Source organism: Lates calcarifer, linkage group LG10, assembly GCF_001640805.2.
Source record: "Lates calcarifer isolate ASB-BC8 linkage group LG10, TLL_Latcal_v3, whole genome shotgun sequence".
In the NCBI taxonomy this organism is placed as follows: domain Eukaryota; kingdom Metazoa; phylum Chordata; class Actinopteri; family Centropomidae; genus Lates; species Lates calcarifer.
Window position 1 is genome coordinate 17713915 of NC_066842.1, and position 22098 is coordinate 17736012.

The window sequence follows — 22098 nt, forward strand, 5'->3', positions numbered from 1 at the left end:
TTATGTTTGCTGCCACACTGCACAGTAATGTCGCTCTGGATCAGGGCTGCAGCTAAGACTTATTTCCATTATTGATTAATTTGATGATTATTTCACTAATTAATCTTTTATTTTTGAAAATGTTTAAAGAGGTAACATTTCTTTTGATGATTTCTTTTGGCTGAAAAACAGTGCTAATAAAACAGAGAAACATAAAATAGTCTCACATTTGAGTCTGGACCCAGCGGTTGGTTTAGATCATTAACTCATAAACAACTTTAATCAGTTAACAAAAGTATTACAGTTTCAATTGATGGATATCTCTCTCTGAGCAGTGGGCTAATAGTGTTCTTCACTTAACACTTAACAAAGTATAGCACAAAACACTTATCAAAGGCTCATTATGACAGACAAATATGAAAAGCTTATAAAGCTCAAGAGAGAAGCCAAGAGGTTGAAACAAGCCTCATAGTCCTGCTACTTCTTTTTAAAGGTTGGTTAAAGCTGTGGGCTTTTGTGGAGGAGACAGGGAGATGGAGATGGAGAGAGTGAAAGGGAGAGAGAGAGCGCATGCTATAGGGTGTGTGTGTGAGTGCGTGTGTGTGTGGCGTGTATACTCAAGCTCCCTGCATGTATCTTCTCCTGCGGTCCTGTATGTGGTGACAGGCTGACATCAGAGTAAAAGCCCCCTGAAGTTGTGTTGAACAGATGTCTCTCTGCTCTCTCAGTTTCCCCTGGTGGTAGAATACATAGACTTGGCACTCAGTCGTCTCTCTCTCTCTATCTCTCTCTCTTTCTTTCTCTCTCTCTTTGTCTGTCTCTCCCTCTCTCTGTTCAATTTACTTTTCTATTAAAGTTTGCTGTTCTTTCTTCAATCCAGCTTACTTTTTTAGACTCCCTTCCTCCTTCCCTTGTTTCCATTTTATCTCTTTTTTGCTTTTTGCAGTTTGGGCAGAGTTTTCCCTTTAGCTTTGTCGGACATCTCACTCTCAGATCAGTCTTTGTTCAGTTAAAAGGCCAGGTGAAATGGACTCTTGGTGAAGTGCCCTTGGTGTTCAGCTTTGTGTACTTTCTTTTAGTACTTCCCCTGTGTGTGTGTCTGTGTGTGTGGGGGGGTCCAGTTTGTGTGTATCTGCACTTTTTGTACAAGGCAATGTTCCAAGCCCTGTGACGTGAGCCCTGTCTCTGAGAAAGCAGGCAATCTGGGCCTTGGCTTTTCTCCAGAACTTCTTTCATTTCCATTCATCACGTGCACTACTCATGCACACACACATATACACATATAAACACACAGTATTGCTGATAAATACTGACAAGCTGAGGAGTGTTCAGGCAGGGTCAGAGCCCAGCTCTTTGGTCCTTAGTAAGACTTCTTGTCTTATGTCTTTTGGAATTGGATATTTTCTCACCAGATCTTACTTACATGCATGCAGACCCATAAACACACACACACACACACACACACACACACACACACACACACACACACACACCGTTGTTGTTATGGTAGGAATGCATGATGCAACAGCAGAGCCATCCCTCCTTATGGCTCCCTGGGGAAAAATGGGGTGGAGGAGGGTGAAGAAACAAAAGAGACGTATCGTACGTAACAACAAAAACAAGGGGAGACTGAACGAAAAGGAAGAGTGACTCATTGACCGAGGAGAGGGAATAGGGGACAAACTGAAAACGATAGAGGGACTCAAGCTTGGTGGGTGGGGGGTGGATGGAGAGAGAGCGAGAGAAAGTGAGAGAGAAAGACAGGGAGAGAAAGAGATAGATCTGGCTTACAGTGGCTAATAGAAATTCCCTTGTTGCCTCATTGAGATGCAGCGGTGGCTTGGGTAATGAGCTAGCTGCCGCTGACGCATTGATTTAGCCAGAAGACTCGCTCAAATTATCCAACTCCTCGAGAGAGATGTCAACAGCTCCACCATTGGCTGCTGGGGTAATTACCAACACATCCACCCACCGCGACACCTCCCTCAACTCGCCTTGTATTCCATTCTTCTACACAACACGCCGTCTCCACCCCCTTCCCGCCTTCCTCTGCAGCGCCTGCCTCTGGGACGTCCCATGACCCAGTATATTTGGTTGCATAAGCTGGGATTGCCAGTGGAAGCATATACTGAGTGGCTTCTCTTGCAGTTCTTAGTGAATCCATGATTTGATGGAAGAAGCAGTGGTGTACTGTTGTAGATGGTACAACTGCAGGTAAAATAGCAATGAGAAAAACAGCTAGGTTTCCTTGTACAACTAAAAGTGTAACTGGGTGGGAAATATTTTCTCAGCAGAAAATAAAGTCATGTCCTTTTTAAGATAATATGCAAATGATGTCAGTGTGACTATGTGTTATCATGCTCTGCAGAATGTCCGTTTAACATGGATTATGCATAGATTTAAAAATAGATCAAACAGGAAAACATTCCAAATCAGTTGAGTCATGTTCACTCATCTCAGCACATGTACTGGTAGTGACTCTCTGTGTAGAGACACAAGATTGTATATTACTGTACTAGGTATGATGGCACAGTGATTCAGTGCTCCAGGTTTAATCTGAAAAAGTTTATGTTAGAATGGTGATATTGTCCCCAGGTATACCAATGATTTGATCTGTTGCCTAAGTACGCAACCATTCCCAGCATCTAAATTATAGAAGAAATCAAAATGCTTTCAGTCTCACTGGTGTGTTTTCAATGGTGTTAGTAGTAAAGTGGACAAATCTAGGACTGAATTAATGCAGCAACTCAAATCATGTCGGTGTCTGTTTTATCACCCAGGAGAATGAACAGAATTACAGTGAAGAGCTGGGTAGAAGCTGCCTGTGATGATAGTTTTCACTCTGCTTGTGTGGATCTGACTTCTAATGTGATTTTGTTGAGATATTTATTCTGCTTCATAGTAATAGGGGATGAAGGAAACCTTTGATGCTGTACTGCGGGGCAGTTCTCTCACATACACAAACACACATCTTATTTCCGAGCCAGGAGGTGTTTCCGATTGGACTGCACACTAATGGTGAAGCTTTGACACTTTGACCTTTCTCCTGGCGCAGCGTTTGTTTTACGCAAGTAGAGAGTAAAGACTTTACAAAGGCATAGGAAGGAGGAAGAAATCCAGGAGAGGAAACCACTAGCCTTTAGACTGTTGATCAGGAAAAGTGTGTGTGTATCAATGTCACACACTGGGAGGCTGCCCCCCTGCTTCGAACACATACTTGCGCATTCTCCACCTATAGGAGATTGTTCTGTCCTAGATCCATACGCTGTGGGTACACACAGGAACAACCTTGTGCATACTGACCATAATAGCAGGGTTTGTGCTCACCTTGCACAATCCTTCCTGCTGTTTTCCTTTTTTTTCACTTATTTATGAAAAGGCTGAATGTCAAAAAATTTTATAAAGCCAATTCAAGGTTAAGGTCTTATTATTTGTAGAAGCCTAAGTCAGAAGATAAAAGGACGCATCGATTTTGTCTTTCGGCCGTTTTTGTTTGATGTGTTTTCCTTCAGCTGTGTGAAGTAAAGTTTGTACCTCTGAGTGGGCTCTTCTCGCTTTCCCTGTTAAACCATCATAGTGGGACTCATTTTCAGTCTGCGTGCCCAAGCCGTCATCTCCCCTGCCTGCCCCAAAGTGGGAACGCAGCACCCTCATTGCCAATTAAACTCCAATCAGCAAACGAAGATGGAGTGAGACATCGAATTACATCCAATATCCTCTCCCATACTCAAGCTTGCCTTTGCCAGCCGCAAATTAGCTTACAAATTAAGGCTCTGAAGATGGGAGAAGTCGAGTTGCCAGATAACAACCAAATAACATCCTGCTGGCATTTTTGATGTGCTGTTCCAACTTTGAGCCAGCTTCCTGCCTTCTCTTGATGTGCGAAGAGAATTTAGTTGGGTTTTTCCTGGTTGAGCTTTGACCATCCATCTCAATCTCCAATTCGGAAGCAACCTGGTTATTAAGACAGGTTGATGAGAATTCTTCGCACCGATGTCAGCTCCAGCTTGATCCATGTTTGATAATGAAAATGTTGTATAGACAAGCCAAACACTGTTAATTAATGAAATAACTCAAGCTGAATTATAGATGAGGAAGGTTTGATTAATTGCTTCTTAGAGTCAGATTTCCTCTCCCCTCTCTTTTCCAGCCCACACAATTGGCCTGTCTGAGTGGCTTGCATGCCAGAAATGTTGTGTTTTTTTTTCTCCCATGTTTGCGTGCATGCATGTGAGCGTACGTGTGTGGAAAAACACAAAAAGAAGTTGCTGCCACTGCCAGCATGTCTTTCTATGGTTACAGTGAGGTTTTGTAATATTATCCAGTCAGATGTTTAATAATTCATACTTTTATATTGGGGGTTATCTAACACATGACATGCAGTATGTGTGCAGCCCTTTGAATGGTGTCTAGGGGCCCCTCTCACTGCGAAGCCTATCAGAGAGTCATCACCAAGGCACCAATCCTTAGCTCATCATTTCGCCTCTTCATTTGACTCCCGTCTCCCCAGAGGAGTGTGCGAGTACATGTTTAGCATGCACAGACATATGTTGCAAAAGTGACACACATATGCACACTGGGAACATCGTTTTCTGTGGACACCTTGTCCATTTGTGTGTACATGTATGTATATACTGTCAATGAGTGCGTGGGCATGCACACACACATGCACGTGTTTGTCCCGTCTGCTGCGGTTGCTGCATCGGGCCTGGTGTGGCTAATTAAAAGAAGCCTGCTTGTATTATTCATGAGGCTGTAATTATACATTCCTTTTGCTGATCCCCAGTCAGAGGCATTAAAAATAGATCTGAGTCTCCATGCCCCGCCCTTCTAGGCCCCACTTTCTCTCTGTGTTTTGACTGTGTCTTCCCCAGCATCTCTCTATTTATCTATCCTTATCAGTATTTCTCTATCTCACTGTCACTGGCCTCATTGTCGTGGCCTTCTTTTTTTTTAATATTTGTTCTCTCCATCTCTCCTCTCATCTCCATATCTGCCTGCCGCGTCTTCGTTAATGTTTGCTCTGATGTTCCCGTTTGGGATTCGGGCAGAACATTCCCCTGACAGTGTCACTCTCGCTCGGCTCTGTGGCCTGACCTCCAGTCACATCAGGCCAGAATTCAGAGTGGAATGTCTAGAATCTCCGATGACATCTCGGCATAGAGATTCAGAGGAGAAATCACTGCCTCTGATCAACTTAATGGAGAGACTGTCTCCACTCAAGAGGTAAAATCTCTACCCAAAAAGTTCTCCCCTGACTTTTTTTTTTTTTGGTACATGTTTAATCTACAATATCTACAGCAAACAGAATTCAGTCTTTTGTTCTCAAATGTGAGATGGCTTCAGTACGTAGAAACTCGAGTGTGGATAAGTAGCAAACAAGAGAATATTTGTTATGTCTGCCATGTTTCCAGCAAGTCATCAAGATCCAAGAATTTTTTGCACAGTCAAATGTATGATTGCCTGAACTTTTTAAGCTATTTTCTGCTACACAATCACGCGTTAGTTACCTCTGGCAATGAGACTTGTTTGCCTTGCTGGAAAGAAAAGAGTGTGTGAAGCTTGCGTCTTCCACTGCGCAGGTGATGAGCTTCTGAGGATGTATTTGTGCATATATTTTCATGCTGATGAGGCCGATTCAGAGAGGGGTGGGAATTTTGTAAGATCTGCCAATCAGAGAGATTGTTAGATAATTTAAGTTGATCACTCGGTAGTTGCTGCCTTTGGGCGATCCACTCAGTTGTTCTCATACTTGTTTCAGAATTGGAAAAAAGTAGATTACTGCCTTGAAGCCACCCTGTACTTCATCGCCTTACAACCCATTTCGCTCTGTTTGTGTTTGCTGGGGCTATATTATTTAATGTAGTTGTGGAATTGGCTTGTCACACCCATGTACCCCCACACCCCCTCCATACCATACAGCCAAAAACAAACATGCACATGCAGTGCATACATTTATGAACACACACAGGGAGCAGAAGCTAGCAGCTGTGGTAAATACTTGAGAAATGCACATATTTTTCTTGGGAGTACAGTACAGCTTTGTGTATGTGTGTGTAAATTATGTGTGTTTATTGATAACGGCCACTTTATCACAGTAAGATATATGAAAATGCTGCATTTTTATCAATTACAAAGGTAATCAAGGGTAAACAAAGTCCACACACATTTTTGTGCTATTGAGCAGTATTGGATATTATGAAAATGCCAGACTTGTATCTGCATCTGAGAATGCTTTGACCCGTGTAGCGGGTTACACATCCATGCAAAGTAAATTGGCTCTTAGCTGTTTTCATGCATAGATTGAGCTTTCTGACGGAGAGAAATTGATCATATTTGAACCAGAGCTAATGGTGTGAATTTATATTATTCGAGAATAATGATGGAGTAGTGCACTCTCCATCACTCCATCAAGTCAAAGCACTCAGAATCAGTGTTGGAATAAAAGGCTGTTTTAATGAGCTAAGAGATGCTGTTCATCTGGAGGTTCAAGGACCTAATCCTTACCATGGAAAGGGGGGCACAGAACAAAATAACTTTAATTTCTGCACCATTATTGTTATTGTTGTATTTAGATCCCTGTTTTCTGCGGGGAGTTAACTTATAACGAAGGTGCTGAACAAATGTCTTATTTCACACAAGCCAAATAAACAGTTTCTGTATGCATGTGTCAGTGTGCCTCCCTCCTCGCTCCAGCACTCCAGGGCTAAACTGCTCTTCCTGCTTTTGAAGCTGTTCTGTTGGTCTGGGCCTCTGTTGTTACTGATGTTGTTGCTGTTGCTTTGGCTGGTAGGGTTTAGTGGGTTGCAGGGGGAATTCAGGCTGGGTACTAACGTCACGGCTGACTGAAAATGCAAAAAGACCCAAGGAGGAGGTGGAGGAGCGGAGGAGATAGAGAGAGATTTAGTGAATGAAGAGGGTGGAAAGAAGCGGCGGGAGGGAAACAGACAGAGGGAGCGCATTCATTGAGTAGCAAGTGCGCATTGTTTGATCTTCGACATGATGTCTCCCTCCTGCACAGTATGACTCAACAGCTTTCTGCTGGCATATTCCCTCTCTTTCTCTCTTTTTTTCTGGATAGATGAGAGGATGAATAGAGAGAAGGGGAGATAAACGAGTCAGAAAACACTACGTGACTGCGTAAGGAAGGAATGGGAGGAGGGGGGCAAAATTTGGCACAAACTGAGAAACGAGGGAAAGACAAGTACACGGAGTAACTAAACAGACAAGAGAGAAAGTAGAAACTTATTCCTGGAAACTGGTGATTCCGTGGCAAGGATTCATTGTTGCACATCTGTGTATACAGTGCGCCTACAGTCCTGTGCTTCATAAAATACTGTTTTTCACAGAGCTATATTAATGGGGTCAGACCAGTTGAATTTAAACTGTATCAATAAACCCACATTCAAAATGCACACATTTATGTTCTCATTTAATTTGGTTTTATTTACCTCTAATACATTTGCATCTAGGGTTGAAAACAGTTGCTGAATGAAGAATATTCAGGTGAGCTACAAGGAAAACATGTATTTCTATTCCAGTCACCACCCACAGGTATTACAGAAATATGTACGGAAAGTCTTGTGTAGAAAGTTTGGTGTAGCATGTAGAGCTAACAAAACAGAAGAGAGCATAATTTCAGCTGGTTACTTAGCATTCCTGTTAATTAAATCTGTCTGTGTGCATAAATGAATAACAGAGAGAGAGAGAGAGAGAGAGAGCGAGAGCGAGCACACAGGTCCATGGTGGTTGATGATAGGTCTACCCTCTGGCTTGGTGGAGGGGATTCCCACGCCCTGCTGAAGGGGCTTTCCATGTGGCCTGAAGAAGTTGCAGGAGTGAGCCATGGTAGCGCGTTGTGTTTCCTTTCAAACACTTATCCCAGGACAGAGCCATAGCCCCCATGTAGGGCATTCGGGGTTAGAGAGCGTAAGTGTAAAGCAGCTCACAGATCTGTGCCTAAGGGCAACGAGCTTCTCAGAGCCAGCGCCTCGGGGAGAGAAAGCTAAGCCAGCATAAGCTACTACCATCTGCTGGCATTGGCTTAGGGCTTCTGAAAGATCAAGTTTTGAAAGTGAGAGAGGTGCGCAAGTGGAGACATCTCTTTTTCATCCTTCGCGCTCCTCTCCTAGTAGTGGCTTCCAGATGGAAATTAAGCTATCCAGTAATGATCTTTAACCGCATGGATGCCAGTGTTGCAAGGAGGATAAAGCTGAAAACACTGTGTGGCTCTGTGTGTGTGTGGTTAGCAGGTGGAGATCATAAAGTACCTCTGCTAGGCTCATACACAAGCAGGGAGTTCCTGTCTCCTCTCCTCCATGCTCTCCGTCGTTCACTCTCGTTGTCTCAGATCGATGGCAGGGGAAATCAGGCTCACAGTCGGGGTCCTTCTCCTCTCCTATCTGCTCCTCTCTTGATGTCCCAGATCGACTGGTGATCAGCATGTTTCCGTAGCTGGAACAGGAAGAACTCTCACAAGTTGACACAGAGGGAGACAAGGGTTCTCTCACTGGTTTCCTGGCTGCTAAGCCAGGCTTAACAGCTCCAAGGGAAGGCAGAGGAAGGTAAACATAAACATACCAATGAAGGCCCACTGGGAGCTCCCATAATATAATATAACACAGCTCTCACTTTGTAGTGAGTTCAGTGAAATTGCCCAACTGCAGAATCATGTAGTACCCCAAAAGGTTCCAAATATTTCTCTCAGCTTGGTTATGACACATGTTTAAAAAGTTCGCTGACATGGTGCCATAATGAACATACACTGACACCTGTTAGAGATGTTTTCCAGAGCAGATGTCAGCATGTTCAGCTGTGATATCATGAAATATGATCGCTCAAAGAGTCAGTGAAGTGAGACAAAAAGCTCATTACCATTACCAGCACTGGCACATGACTCAATGATGCGGAGCAAGAGACACACTGCCAGGACGTTCTTCAGTCTTTGGAGTGGTTGATCTGTAACATTTTCACAACTCTGAGCAGATATTGTTGTTAATTAACTTGTTTCATCAGTGATGAGTTATTGCAGTCATGTCTCCCAGTGTTTCTTTTTTTTATTTCCGTCTTTTTCAAATTTGTTTCTTTCTTTCTTCTTTTTCTTTTACATTGACTCTTCATTTCTGACCCTCAGTTCTCCAGCCTGCTTCTTCCAAATGGCTGGGCTGTGTGGACGCAATCAACTCAGCTTTTATTCAGAAACTTTATTATTCATCCCTGATTTGTCCAAGCCAGCGGGGTGATGATTGAAACCATGACTTCAAAGCAATGCGTCAGCTTCCAGCAGCATTGCGGCAAAACACTACTCGGCTCTGATGCTCACTGAGCTGTGGACCAAAGTTCTCATTCTGTGTCTTTTCTCCGGTGGTCCCTCCACATTAGATCATTAATCACAGAGATGCATGGAAAGTAAAGAGTGCAGAGCCAGGACGGAGGCCAGGGGTCAGTCGATGGTGGCTTCTCCAGCCCATGAGTCTCTGGCTGGTGTCATTATTCTGACATTGTTGTGAAGGCGAGAGCTTTTGATGCTATTGATTTGGGAGGAGGGCGAAGGAGAGGAGGGATCGATGCACTTGCTGATTCAGTGGTGTTGCAAACTCAGGTCAGCTGCGTAGCCTGCTTTTGTCCATATATGTGTTAATGAAAAGTACATAAGAGTACAGTGTATGTGACAATAGCAGTCTGCATGTGTGTCCCTGCTCCAGTTAATAAATTACCTGTATGTGACACACAAAACAGTGCTGTCCTTTCCTCCAGTGAGGGAATACAAACATATCAGCTTTACGCTCACAACGATACCAGCTGTAGGCACTGATATGCGCCCGCACGCATGTCCACCAACACTTGTTTTTACAGTTTCCTTTTGAGTAAGAGCTCAATGCAGCTACAAGAGATCAAATTAAGATGAAATCTAATCCATATGCTCACACACTCACAATCATGCACAGAGGCTGACAACTGTAGCAGTAATCCTCTCTGCATTCCCCTGCTTGAGGCTCTGACTCCTTTGTGCTCTCAGTCAAAGGCTGACGTTTGAAGCTATGTTCAAAGACAGACTACCTGGCTCAGCCCAGCCAGATCCAGACGAAACCCTGGTGTCTTCCTGGGCATCTCCTGAACACCCTTCCCCCCACAGCCTTACCACTCCAGGTCCAGCACAGAATATTCACTCAGAGCTGCGAGTGTTCCCTCTCGGGTATCATCACAGACAGGTAAAAGGGGCACAGGGAGTATAAGGCAATCATCCTCATTACAGGACCTTTGAGAGTTAGGGGGTTGAGCGGTTAATTGTGGGTAATGGAGAGGTTGATGTTAATTAGATATTACAACATACTTTAGACAAGTTAAATAATAATTATTATGAGAAAATCTTTTTTCCTTAATGGCTTGTATTTCCTGTTGGAGATTGTATTAAGGCTAAACCATGCTTCTATAAAGATACTGTATGTTTGTGCAGTGATGGAGAGAGAGATTTTCTGAGCAACTGCAGCTGCAGACCCAAGAACTCAACCACACAGACAGTCCTGAACTTCAAACAGAATGCTGTTTTCTTGAGCCAAACCAAAAGCAGAAAAACACACATTTTATTTTATTGTCTGATTTGTTTTATGTTTTGTTTTTTTCTATCCTTGGTTGAAAACTGTTTGTGAGATTTTTCTTTTGCTGTACATTCTGGTTTGGTAAATATGACTCAGTCTCTAGTGCACACTTTGAAAGTATGTACAAATACTGTGTGTTGGCAAGCAGCTGTATGAAAATATGCGTGCCCACACATTATGTCGTGGTATAGCTAGTTTCAGCCTCTTTTAGTGGGAATATATTTCTATGCCTGATTGTGATATTCAACCATTGCAGGGATGGTAATATAGGTCTGTCCATCACTTTGGTTGCCATGACATTATGTACAGACATTCCTGGTCCACACAGTCTGAACCACCATCAGGTTGACATCTTTAGTCAAATGTCTCTTGGATGGATTTCCATGAAGTTTGGTACAAACTAATGTGGCTGCCTCAGGATTCATCTGAATAACTTTTGTGATCCTTTAAGTTTTCATCTGGTCACAGTTTAAATGAATCTAAATGTTTGGTTTATGACTAAACACCTGCAAAACTAATGTCATTCCCCTCTTGGTTGTATTTTGTGTTTAGTGCAAATTAGTATGCTAACATGCTGACAGTGATGGTGACCACGGTAATGCCTGCTTCATATCAGCATCTTAGCATTACCACTGTGAGCATGTTAGCTTGCTGACATTGGCATGGCTGCTAGCGTGGCTGTAGTGTCTTTGTTGTGATATGATTTATTGCTCACAAAGTATATTTTGTGGGCTTGAGTATTAACCAGTTTACAGTAATTATGAGTGTTTTGTGTGCTTGAAAAGTTGCACTGGGTAGCTTCACAAAGGTCCTGTTGACACTTAGGGGGAACCTTTAGTTAAAGACTTCTGAAGAATTCACAGTGACAGCCTTATACTCTTCAGGTACGCATGAAGTTGGTGAGGTTGTTTAAGGGTCGAGATCCCCTGTACACAGTATTTGCTTGCTACCGGTACATCACCAGTGACTGAACACAACAATAAAATGATGATAATTTGCTCAAAAAAGACAAGTATATATTGATATGGGATATTATGTTATACTGTATGTCATTTCCCATGACTGTTTTTTCTATTTTAGTTGTCTTATTATTGTTGTTTGTTCTTTTAAGTCATGATTTTTATGTATGTGTTATAAAAGAGGCTTATGGGTTATGTGCCTGTGTGTTATGTACTGAACTTCCTTGTAAAAGTTCTTTTCAACCCCTACACAAAGTGGTTGTAAAATCGTGCACATTTCCCTCTTGCTAATGCGCCCTCTGCTCACAAAAACATAGGCATTGGAGGAAGATGGATAGTGAGGCAAATAATCCAGTTAACTTTTCATGTGTTTGCAGGCAGATATTTTCTCTTTAATGTGTTTATCATGACTTATGAGCTTCTCTATAGCAGCCATTAACATATGATTACCATCAAAGGCCTAATGGGTTTGTCTGTTGTTCCCCCTCCTGCACCACAGCCTCAACCCTTCTTCTGAATCTTTACATCTTTTATCTTCCTCTTTTGTAGCATTCACTTCCTTCCCATCTCTCTGTCATTCTCTGTCATTGTCCCTCTCTCTCTTTCTCTCGCTTCCTCTCCTCCATGTGTCTCCACTCTCGGCCCCCGCGGCCCCTCAACTCCCAAGCCAGAGCCTCACTCCCACACAATGCTCTCCATTATTGCTTAATTATCTGTGGCCTGTCATTTGAATAATGTGCTATCCCTTACTTTCAATATCTTCCACGTTTTCCCTTCATCTTCCACATGCTCTATTCTATGTGCTTCTCCTCTGTCTCTCTCTACTGCCTGCCCTCCTCCATCCCTCCCTCACCTTCTTGATGTTTCTGTGGCATCAGAACACTTGTTTCTGCTTTTGCCGCCTCCTCAAAAGCCCATTGACGCTCCTCTTCTGCTGGTTTATATAGAAGTCAAACTGTGAGAGAGACAGTGGGAGAGATCGAGCTAGAAGCCCACGTAAGTCTGGTTCATGTCAGCCAGCCAGTTTGCTGCAGGACATAACTTCTCTCCATTGACGTGCCTCTTATAGTAATTGCAACATCTCTGTCCTAGGCATATAGTAACACTTATTAACTTAATTCCACTGTCTTCATCTCTGCCAGCATGAGAGTGGCAAGAAATCAAAGCATTCACTTTATTCCACTTTGGTGTTTCTATAAATTCTGTGTGCCAGTCGTTAGAGAGCTCAAATGCTGTAGTTTACAAAGATAAAAATCATCTTCTGTCATCTCCAAATCCCTGCAGCAACCACGTACAGGGGCCATTGGGGAAATCAATAATAGAGAGGCAACATTTGTTTGTGTAGGGATGTGTGTTTGTTTCAGTTTGTAACTAATCTATCTGATGCAAACATCTTTCTAATGTGTGTGCAGTTCTGTGGTCCCTGGCAGAAAATGGATTAGCGCTGTCATCATGGCTCCTGTGTATTAAATACGCAGAAACGCAGCGCTTTGTTCCACTGTAACTGTACACTCATTGAGCTGTCCCTGCCTGTTTTCTGCATTGCTTGTGGCTGAACCAAAGATACCTGGGGACATTTACCGAAACAAAGTAGCGGAGTTGCTTTTGTGGCTGTGTGGCAAATCGTAGGATTTATGCGAGATTTGATTGAAAGTTTGTGTGTGTGAATCCCAGTAGAAGAGACAGGCATGGTGTATCAAACACTCAGATCTCTCCCTCTACATCAGTGTGTTTGTGTTTGAAATAAAGAGTAATGTTTTCTGCTGGGGTGTTGAAATGTGACAGCCTAATTTACTCCCAGTTTGGTGCATTGTTGCTTCATTCTTGTCATTTTTGAACTGTGGTCAATGATGAGATCCATTCAGCGGCTGACCTCTGGCTTTGCAATGCCTCTTGTTTGTTACTGCTACCTTTTATTGCCTGTTTTAGCTAACTCAACACGACTGCATTACAGCAGTTTAGTACATTATAAGAATCAATAACACAAATGGCCCACTCGCTTACTGCCTTTATGACTCAAACGAACCCCAGAGGACAGTTTATTTAAGGAACTGTCTACACTCCAGAAGTCATTATCAGCATTCTGTACATGAGGTCATGAGCCATTTTACATCAGTCCGGTCAATGCACATTAGTGGTTAGCCAAAAAAAGGAAAAACCTTCAGTTTTCTTCAGACTTCACTTTAATCCATTTTAAATGTCCAAGTATAATGTACTCATTAGAAACTCACAGTGCATAATTACTTGCTTTTATGGTGTCATCTAAACACGCGTCATCTTGCTATTAGAACTGCATATGCGCAGACATCTCAGCAGTGTTTGACCTAATAAAGTGTGTTTCCTGCTTGTTTTGCAGGGTTGGTCAAGCTTGGAGTCCACTGTGTAACATGCCAGAAAGTCGCCATAAAGATTGTCAACCGTGAGAAACTCAGTGAGTCAGTACTAATGAAGGTAAGTTTACAGCTTTCAGTTCTTTCAGTGGCTTTCAGTTACACCTGAGGTTGTTGAAGGTCTTTGTTTTTTACTTAGATTTACTTTAATTGTTCCATATATATGTGCTGTATGTGAAGAAGGCAAGTAGTCATTTTCAGAGGCAGTTTATTTTGCCAGGGTAGTCTTGTTTGTAGTGTAGTATTTGTTTAGTTTCCAACAGCCTTCCAAAATATGCAGGTTCTGGTGTACTGTTGGTACAGTGGTACATACTTATCACTTCACTTCGCCTCATTATCCCCTTTGAAGTCTGGCTAGGGACCGTCATTCTTATTTTTCTCCCTAGAATCTTAATATACAATAGCATGAATGAAGTAACACTAAAAGTCTGCCTACTATGACTAAGCAGTGATGTCCCTGAAACCACCTCTTTGACATATATAAAATCTGGGCTGGCTGCCAGCTAGCATTTCAGAAATCAAAATTAGGAGGAGTGGACTGCTGGAGTGGAGTCTAAATTTAAGCATAAATCAATGGCTGATCTTGCAAAAATGTTTGAATATGAGTGATTTATATCATAATAAGTCTTATGAAGAGTGGAATCACTGGCTGAGTTAGTGACAGTGGGTCTTTGAAGCAGCTAATTTTCATCCTTTTCAAATTTCAAACTGAAGGAGTCAGCTGTTCGGCTCCCCCGCCAGGAGTTGGAGCCTCCAAGAAATCCTGGGGTAACACAACAATAAAGCAGGTTTCTGCAGCCACAATTACTGTAGCCTCACTCCAAAACGCTTCAGAATCTACTGGGAGAAAAACTCCCTTTTATAATTTTTCTAGTTGCCCACATAGCCTCTTTTTGAAGGATACAGTAGAGATTTTTTGTGTTACATCCCAGGGCCCCTGCTGGGCAGCTCTATTCAATGCACACTCAAAATTGGCATGCTGCAAAATTGGCCCTTGTGTTGATGGAATAGTTGTAAAGAAACCAAAGACAGCGGGAATATAGAGGACAACACAACGCTACAACCTGAAAATTGTCTTTCACAGAACACATGCAGAGAGGAGCGCCTACTGTAATTGTTTGCTTATGAGCTGGAAAGCAGGAAGCTGATGGCTTTGCTCACAGTACAGGTTATCTGCAAATGGAAAATCCCTCCGTTTTGCATCACTGCTGTGGCAACATCATTAGACTTTAGATGAAAAGCACTCTGTGCTCGGATATTGCTGTTTGATAAACAGTCGGTATTAATCAGCTTCTCACTGTGTCAGTGTCTCCCCGACTCTTTTTCACTCATTGCTGTCTTGCTCCGGAAGTCACCCTTTTTCTATCTCTTACTCGGTTCAACGTGCAGTGTAATATTTTCATGAGGGAAAGACAGGTCATTTCTGTTGCCTCAGCGCTGACAGAAGTATTATTAGTTGTAGCAGAAGAAGTTGGTGGAACCGTTGTACTGTTTGACAGTGGAGAGGAAGGTAGCAGGATAATGTCCCAACCCAGGTGTCTCACACTGTGCTGTCCTGCAGTGGAAAATGATAGTAACAGATGCCAAACACTGACAGGTTTCCGACAGGACCAAGCCTTTTGCTGAAGCTGCAGTTCAGAGCCAATTACTGAACTCAGCCATTGTCACTCTTCTCTCAACTGCTCGGCCCCAGTGTGCATGTGCATGTGTGGGTATATGTGTGTCTGTAACAGCAGGTGTGTGTTCGTGTATGTGCCAGTAGGGAATGAATTATCCAGGAGCCAGGGCCAACTGTGTTTCACTGAAAGAGAAAATTTTGTGTCATGTAAGTTCAGGAATAAAAGCTGAAAAATCATAATCAATCAGTATTATTTCACATAGCTAATAGCTAATCCTTTCAGGCTGATTGAGCAGCCCAGTTTCTCTTCCTATAATGAATGCAGTGCTTTAAGTTATGGATCAGATGCACAAATTTGAGTGTGCGCTTATCTGACTGTCATGTAGGTTTAGATTGTGATGAGCTGTGCTTGTGTATGTGATCATCTGTGTTTGGGCTGTTTCTCCTCCTCATGTAACACAAGAAAATTCTGTATTTTTGCAGGGTTTAGGAATCTGATTGATAACAGTGTACTGTAAACATGCAGTGTTTTTTTGAGTCAGCATTTCTGTGTGTTTATATGCAGTGTTCGCAAAATGATTTGTTCATTGCCCTCTGATATAAAGTAGCTTGAAGCCGCCATTATAATTCAAAGCCTCTGTGCCAGTGTACATTGCACCTATAGTATAAACTGTAACCTTTCTGGCATTAGACACCACACCACTGATGAGGTCACAAGTTCCCCCTAGTTTCGGGACACACCAACGTTGCTGTCACACATCAGATTACAAATCTGCTCCGATATTCTAAGGGGTTCCTACTGTGGCTGGACAGGTGTTTTCTGACTCGAATCCAGCAGCCACTTTCCCATATTCCGACTCTGTTGCACTTGGCAGTCTTATGTGTCTGTTCTCCGGCCTGCCTGTGTGGTTGTCACACTGTCAGAGTGATCGGGCTGCAGTCTACTGCAGAGTGCAGGCTCAGACTGTGAAATGTCACCTTTTAATATGCTAATGTATTGGGTCCCAATGGTGCCATTAGGGGAGAATCTGACTCTCCTGGACAGGTGTGTGTGTGTGTGTTTGCGTGTGTGTGTGAGAGAGAGAGACGCTGAAGACACACATTTATGCAAGGGTACACACACCGACATACACATACGGGCCATACACACGCTCACAAAAGTTCACAAGAGTGCGTGTACGTTTGTCATACAGATGCACGCACATATTCATAGTATGTGCACGAACACATCCTCCGTAACACACGTCATCCCTCCACGTCTGTCCTTCCCCTGACTGGCCTTGGGAGTCAGGGGTCTGTGAAGAGGAGGAGACGGGTTGAATTAATTGTCTCAGAATATCTGGCACAGTGCGTAGAACTTTATATAACTAATGTTGAACTCTTTAGTCCAAAGGCCCACTGGCTGTGACACTACAAACCAGAAAGACATTGGATTGTCTAGGATAATGAAGCTGTCTATGAACTTTGTGTCAGTTTGTAACAAGGGAATGAGCCTTGACTACTTCAAAGAGCAAGTGCTGTCCAATGTTTTTTTTTTCACTTCTTTGCAGAAAACCTTACAATGGAGTTAGCTGAATAGTATTAAGAGTCTCCATCAGTGGGAAGTGGCTGCTTGTCATGTCTCAGATGATGAGAGAGAAACAGACAGGAAGAGAATACACAATATGTGCACATATGACAGTATGTCAGCAGTCGTTGGCACTAAGGCCAAACAGAATGGAGTGTGGCGATCCGATACAAAGTGAAGCTCAGAATCAACACTGTGTGTGTGTGTGTGTGTGTGTGTGTGTGCGCACGTATCTCGAGGGAGTAGTTAATGTTTCTGAAACTCAGCCAGCCCTTCCTCTCTCTCTGGCTGCCGTGCCTCTGTGGTGTGGGGCCGTGGGGTTGAGAGAGAGAGCGAGGGAAGGAAGGAAGGAGGGCAAAAGAGGGCAAGCCTCAGGAGTGAGAGATGGACATGCTGTGAGAATCCCTGCTGAGACAAGATAACACAGAAACCTTAGTAGGTACACCACATCTCTACTCACATCTCCTTTCAGGAGAGTGTTTTCTCCTTGAGCTGTTAATGTGACATTCACACATAGGGTATGGCCAAATTGTTGCCATTTATAAAATCACAAATAACAGTGAGATCTAAATAATGATTGTTGATTTGTAGACTTGATGAGATAAGAAAACTTCCCTTTTTGCACACTTCCACCACAGGGAAGTCAAAATGCTTCACAGAATGTGAATTACCCAGCATGTGAATTCTGGGATATAAAAGTTAGGTGTTAAGTGTTTGGTCTAGGTCATTCCTTTACTCACCGAGAGCTGTCTCCAGTGGTGGAAAGCAAGGCCAGTTTTAACTTATGCTTTGCCTCCATTTCACTTCTTTTCTTCTACTGAAGTTAGCATGCTAACCAGGCCGCTCCCATCTCATAATACCTCTTTGCAATAATGAGTCACCATAGCATCCGGTCTTCCCTCACTCCAATATGAGAGGATCAAGATGTAGTGCTGCACAGAGGGCATATTCTAACCTCTTGTCTTGTAAAGACAATCATGGCTGAAGCTGTTGATGAGTAAACAGCTGTTAATGCTAACATTGGCTATATAGCAGCATAGAGCATCTGTAAACACTTGTTGTGTCATATTGTCTTTACCCTGTACTTGTGTGATGTTGGTTGCCAGGGTTAAACAAACACTATGTTTCCCCTATGAAGGGCTCCTCTTGGTTTGTGGAGCACAGTTCCCTTGTGCATTGAAAAACCATGAGTCAGTTACTGCGATGCTTCCAAGCACTTTCTGCAACACTCATGGTCATATTGATGACAAGGACATGGTGAAGAAAACAGACATTGAGTAAAATCTTGCTACTGCAGTATACTATGGTCTGACAAGCTTTCCCTGAGAGCAAAGGATTCGCTGTACCACATTTCATACCATATTACCTATCATTATGCTGAGTGGAGCAACTTTTCTAATCCGCAGTTTAGTCTCGGGGTGAGTTAAATTGTTGCTAGCCGCTAGCACTAACAACTAGCAGAGGGAGAAGGGTATCTTTAGCATGCAGCAGTTGGTGGTTGCTGTTGATGCCTGCTCTGTTTCTCCCTCTGAGCCAGTGAGCTGGTGGCGGCTGCTGCTGTTGGGATAAGGACAACTAATTAGCCGGAGTGACTCTCTCTCCTCCTGAAGCAGCACAACTTCAAAGTCACTCTACTGTCCCCAAGCCCGGAGAGAGAAAGGAAGAGAGGGAGATGAGGGATGGAGTGGAGGATGAAGGGAGATAGAAGGGAGGCAAGAGTGTGTGTGCGGGGCGGGTTGGAAAGGATGGTGAACATGAAATTAGAATACTCTGAATAGATGTCTTATGAAGGAGATATCTCTACATAGTTGCACTGTTTTTGTTTTTAGTGCAGCGAGGTTACTTGTGGTTTGCTGACTCTGTCCTTGATGTCAGTCATAACATTTCAGACGAGAAATGTGTGTGTTAGAGAGAGGGAGAGAGAGAGAGAGAGAGAGAGTTGAGATGGAGGTCTGCAGTATAATTGCCCCCTGAAGCAAATAATTGAAGCGTTACGCTAAGGACACTGCATGTAAGAGCTGAGAAGGGCAAGGCAGTGCCACAGCCAGGATAGACAGCTGCATTACCTAAGATGGCCCTGAAATTTAAGGGTGAGGATAAGGATCAATACTTTTCTCTCATTAAGTATTAATTAACAAGATTATTACTGTTTCAATATGTGATTTCCTGTCCAAAAATGAGTTATCTTCCATGAATAAATGTGCTTGCCTAATATGTGTAATCTGTACAGTCTGTAACATGAAGGAAATCTTCATTCAGGATGACTGTACAGTATGACACAGTAGTATCCAAATTTTAAATGCACAGCATCTAAAATAACCACTTAGGACTAAAGAGGCAGAAAAAAGCAAGGAATAAAGGTTGAGCACACCAACTGACAGACATTGTGGTGGGCGGGTGAGGAGCAGAATGCCATGGCCACAGATGAATCACGCAAGGTCTAATCTTGTTATCCCGACACCTCAGCGACAGCACTGTAGCTTTCTTTCGCCGCCATCTCTACTCTTCCCTCCTAATGATTACAGATTGGCCATTCTCTCCCATCTCTGTTGTGCCGCGAGTGGGTTGGATATAGAAATGCCTCCAACACGCACATGTCCTCTTTAACTTTTATGTTGTGTGTGTCTGTTTGCGTGCGTGTGTTTGTGCTGCAGAGCCGACACCCCTTAAAATAAATGGGTTTCATATGTTGTGCCCCTGCGCGTTGATCCATCAGCTTTGTCTGGTGCTGAGCCAGAAGCCAAGGCTTACCACACAGTTTGATCCTAACAGGCTGACTGAACAGAAAGACTGCAGAATTACCAGCTATGGATCTCTGCTGTATGTTTGCTGCTTCTTTCACTCTGCCTGTTGTGTGTCTCATGGGTGGATTAAAATTTTTGCAATGAAAAAATTCAAGAAGTCTGTAGGAACCTAAATGATAATATGGATTTCCTTTAACCTGTAAGGCCTTACAGAACCCTTTGTCTGTTATCAGTCAATATGATGGTCACACAGCTTTCTACATCCTAATTTGGTTCGCTATCACCACTCCTAAATCAGTGTATATATCCACTTTTTTCCCACTCTTTATTGAGTGGCGATGAAGCGCAGGTTAAACAGAAATGGGGAAATGGATTTTACCTACAGGGCACAAGATGTTTGGGGATCGTGAAGAAATCCTTAGCTTTTACCCATACCCTTGTAATGCTGTGTTTCACGCCAGACACCAAACATTGAGTTCTACACACTTCTGACTGGTAGTTTTTTGATCTAACACATCCTGGAGAGACGTGCAAAACCGTTAGTGCTGCTGCTCGCTGTGGTGACAAAGCTCATCAAACACACACGGCGTTGTTTGACTGATTTTACCTCTCATATGTCTTATTGAGATAAAACAGAGATGGAGTGCAGACAAAATAATGAAATGGAGGATAGCAGAACGCAAGATGTAGCGGGATCCCCCATTGAGCTCGACAGGAGACAGACAGACGTCTAAACTGATGGCATTTGTTTCTCCTCTTCAAAGGCAACAGCCGCTGTGTTGTCAGATAGATGAGACTACTTTGTTTGCTTTTTTATTTGTTCTTGCATGGTGGTGCTTTTGGTGTTTTTTGCTTTTCCTTTGTGAGCGAAGGGCACATTTTATCCAATTCTCCTACCCTTAAGTGAAGTGATGCTTTCATGGGGAGATCAGCAGATCAAAGTTTAGTTTTCTTTTTTATGCCTGTTTATTCTTTTGTTTTGCACTGGGATTTCTTAGCTCTTCATATTACCTGTGACCCCACTCAAGTGTACTTTGTGTGTGCCACCAGGTATTGTAATCCTCCTTTATCCATCTCGCTTGAATAGGGACTGATAATTGAATAGTTATATCAAGTTCTCTTGAGAGATAAATGTACTACAACCTCAATTTTTACTTACAAATCTATCTATGTCATATCTTTTTATATCATGCTCCCTTACTTAAAAACATAAACTTCCAGTGCCCTGCATCTTAACATGTTGTCTATTGCTACATTTAATTCAGTATGTCTTTGTGAATGCAGCACTTTGCCCTTGTACAAATAACACACAGATACATATGTACAAGTACCTGATAGAGTGCTGTGGAATTGTAGGAAAGGAGGAGGATTCCTATTCAGTCTCAAGTCAGTTTATATGCACAGTCTATAGTTTGTGTATGTGTGTGTATGAGTATGTGTGTGTTTTTGTTGTGTTGTATGTGGCACTGTAGCAGAGCTTTGCAAAACTGTAGTTGATGGACAATGAAGTATGTCACAGTTTGTGACAACTGTCATCTCACTGGCAACAGCAGTGCTGCGATATGTCTATTCATATACCATGCCATCATTGTAACTGGCACTACATATACGTACGTGTGTGTGTGTGTGTTTGGTTGTGTGCGTGCATGCTTGCATTTGTGCATGTATTTCTCTGTGCAAGTCCCACACATTATAAATGACAGCATGAATGACAGCTCCATGACCATTGTCTAGTTGCTCAGAGTCAACAAAGATGCACACACACACACAAAAACACACCTTAATGTGCTGTCTGTCCTCTTACTGGCCTTAATAGTCTCACATCAGACAGGCAGGGTTGTGGGGTGAATCACAGCCTGTAGATGAGCATGCTGCAAAGAACACAGTGCCAACAATGCTTCTTTCTGGGCCATTTACATGCACACAGACTGTGAGCTCATAGTGGATTTTACTCAGTCCCAAACTCAACAGATTTAATGCTTGTGAACCGAGCACACACCTGATAATGATGCACAAAAAAAAATCTGTCATTTATTAGCGACTGTACGTGCATGTTTCACACACATTTTATGCACTTATCTCACAGTTAAAGTAATAAATTCAAAATGTCTTTCACAATATGTTTTTATGGCAATATAAAGGATTACATAACAGATGTAACAGTGACATTGCCTATTTGTTTTGCTATTCCATCACTGTGAAGTAGAATGTTCAGTGTATCATAGTAATGAGTTGCTTTGTAT

General features: G+C 42.8%; 1 protein-coding gene across 2 annotated transcripts in view; it reads left to right on the forward strand.

The window, feature by feature from the left end:
- The window catches only part of brsk2a (BR serine/threonine kinase 2a), a 155204-nt gene that overhangs the window by 77312 nt on the left and 55794 nt on the right, over positions 1-22098 (forward strand). For both annotated transcript variants that reach the window (XM_051073461.1, XM_051073460.1), the window contains one exon: positions 13893-13987. In XM_051073461.1, the coding sequence (XP_050929418.1) occupies positions 13893-13987 (95 nt within the window). The remainder of the gene's footprint in view (positions 1-13892; positions 13988-22098) is intronic.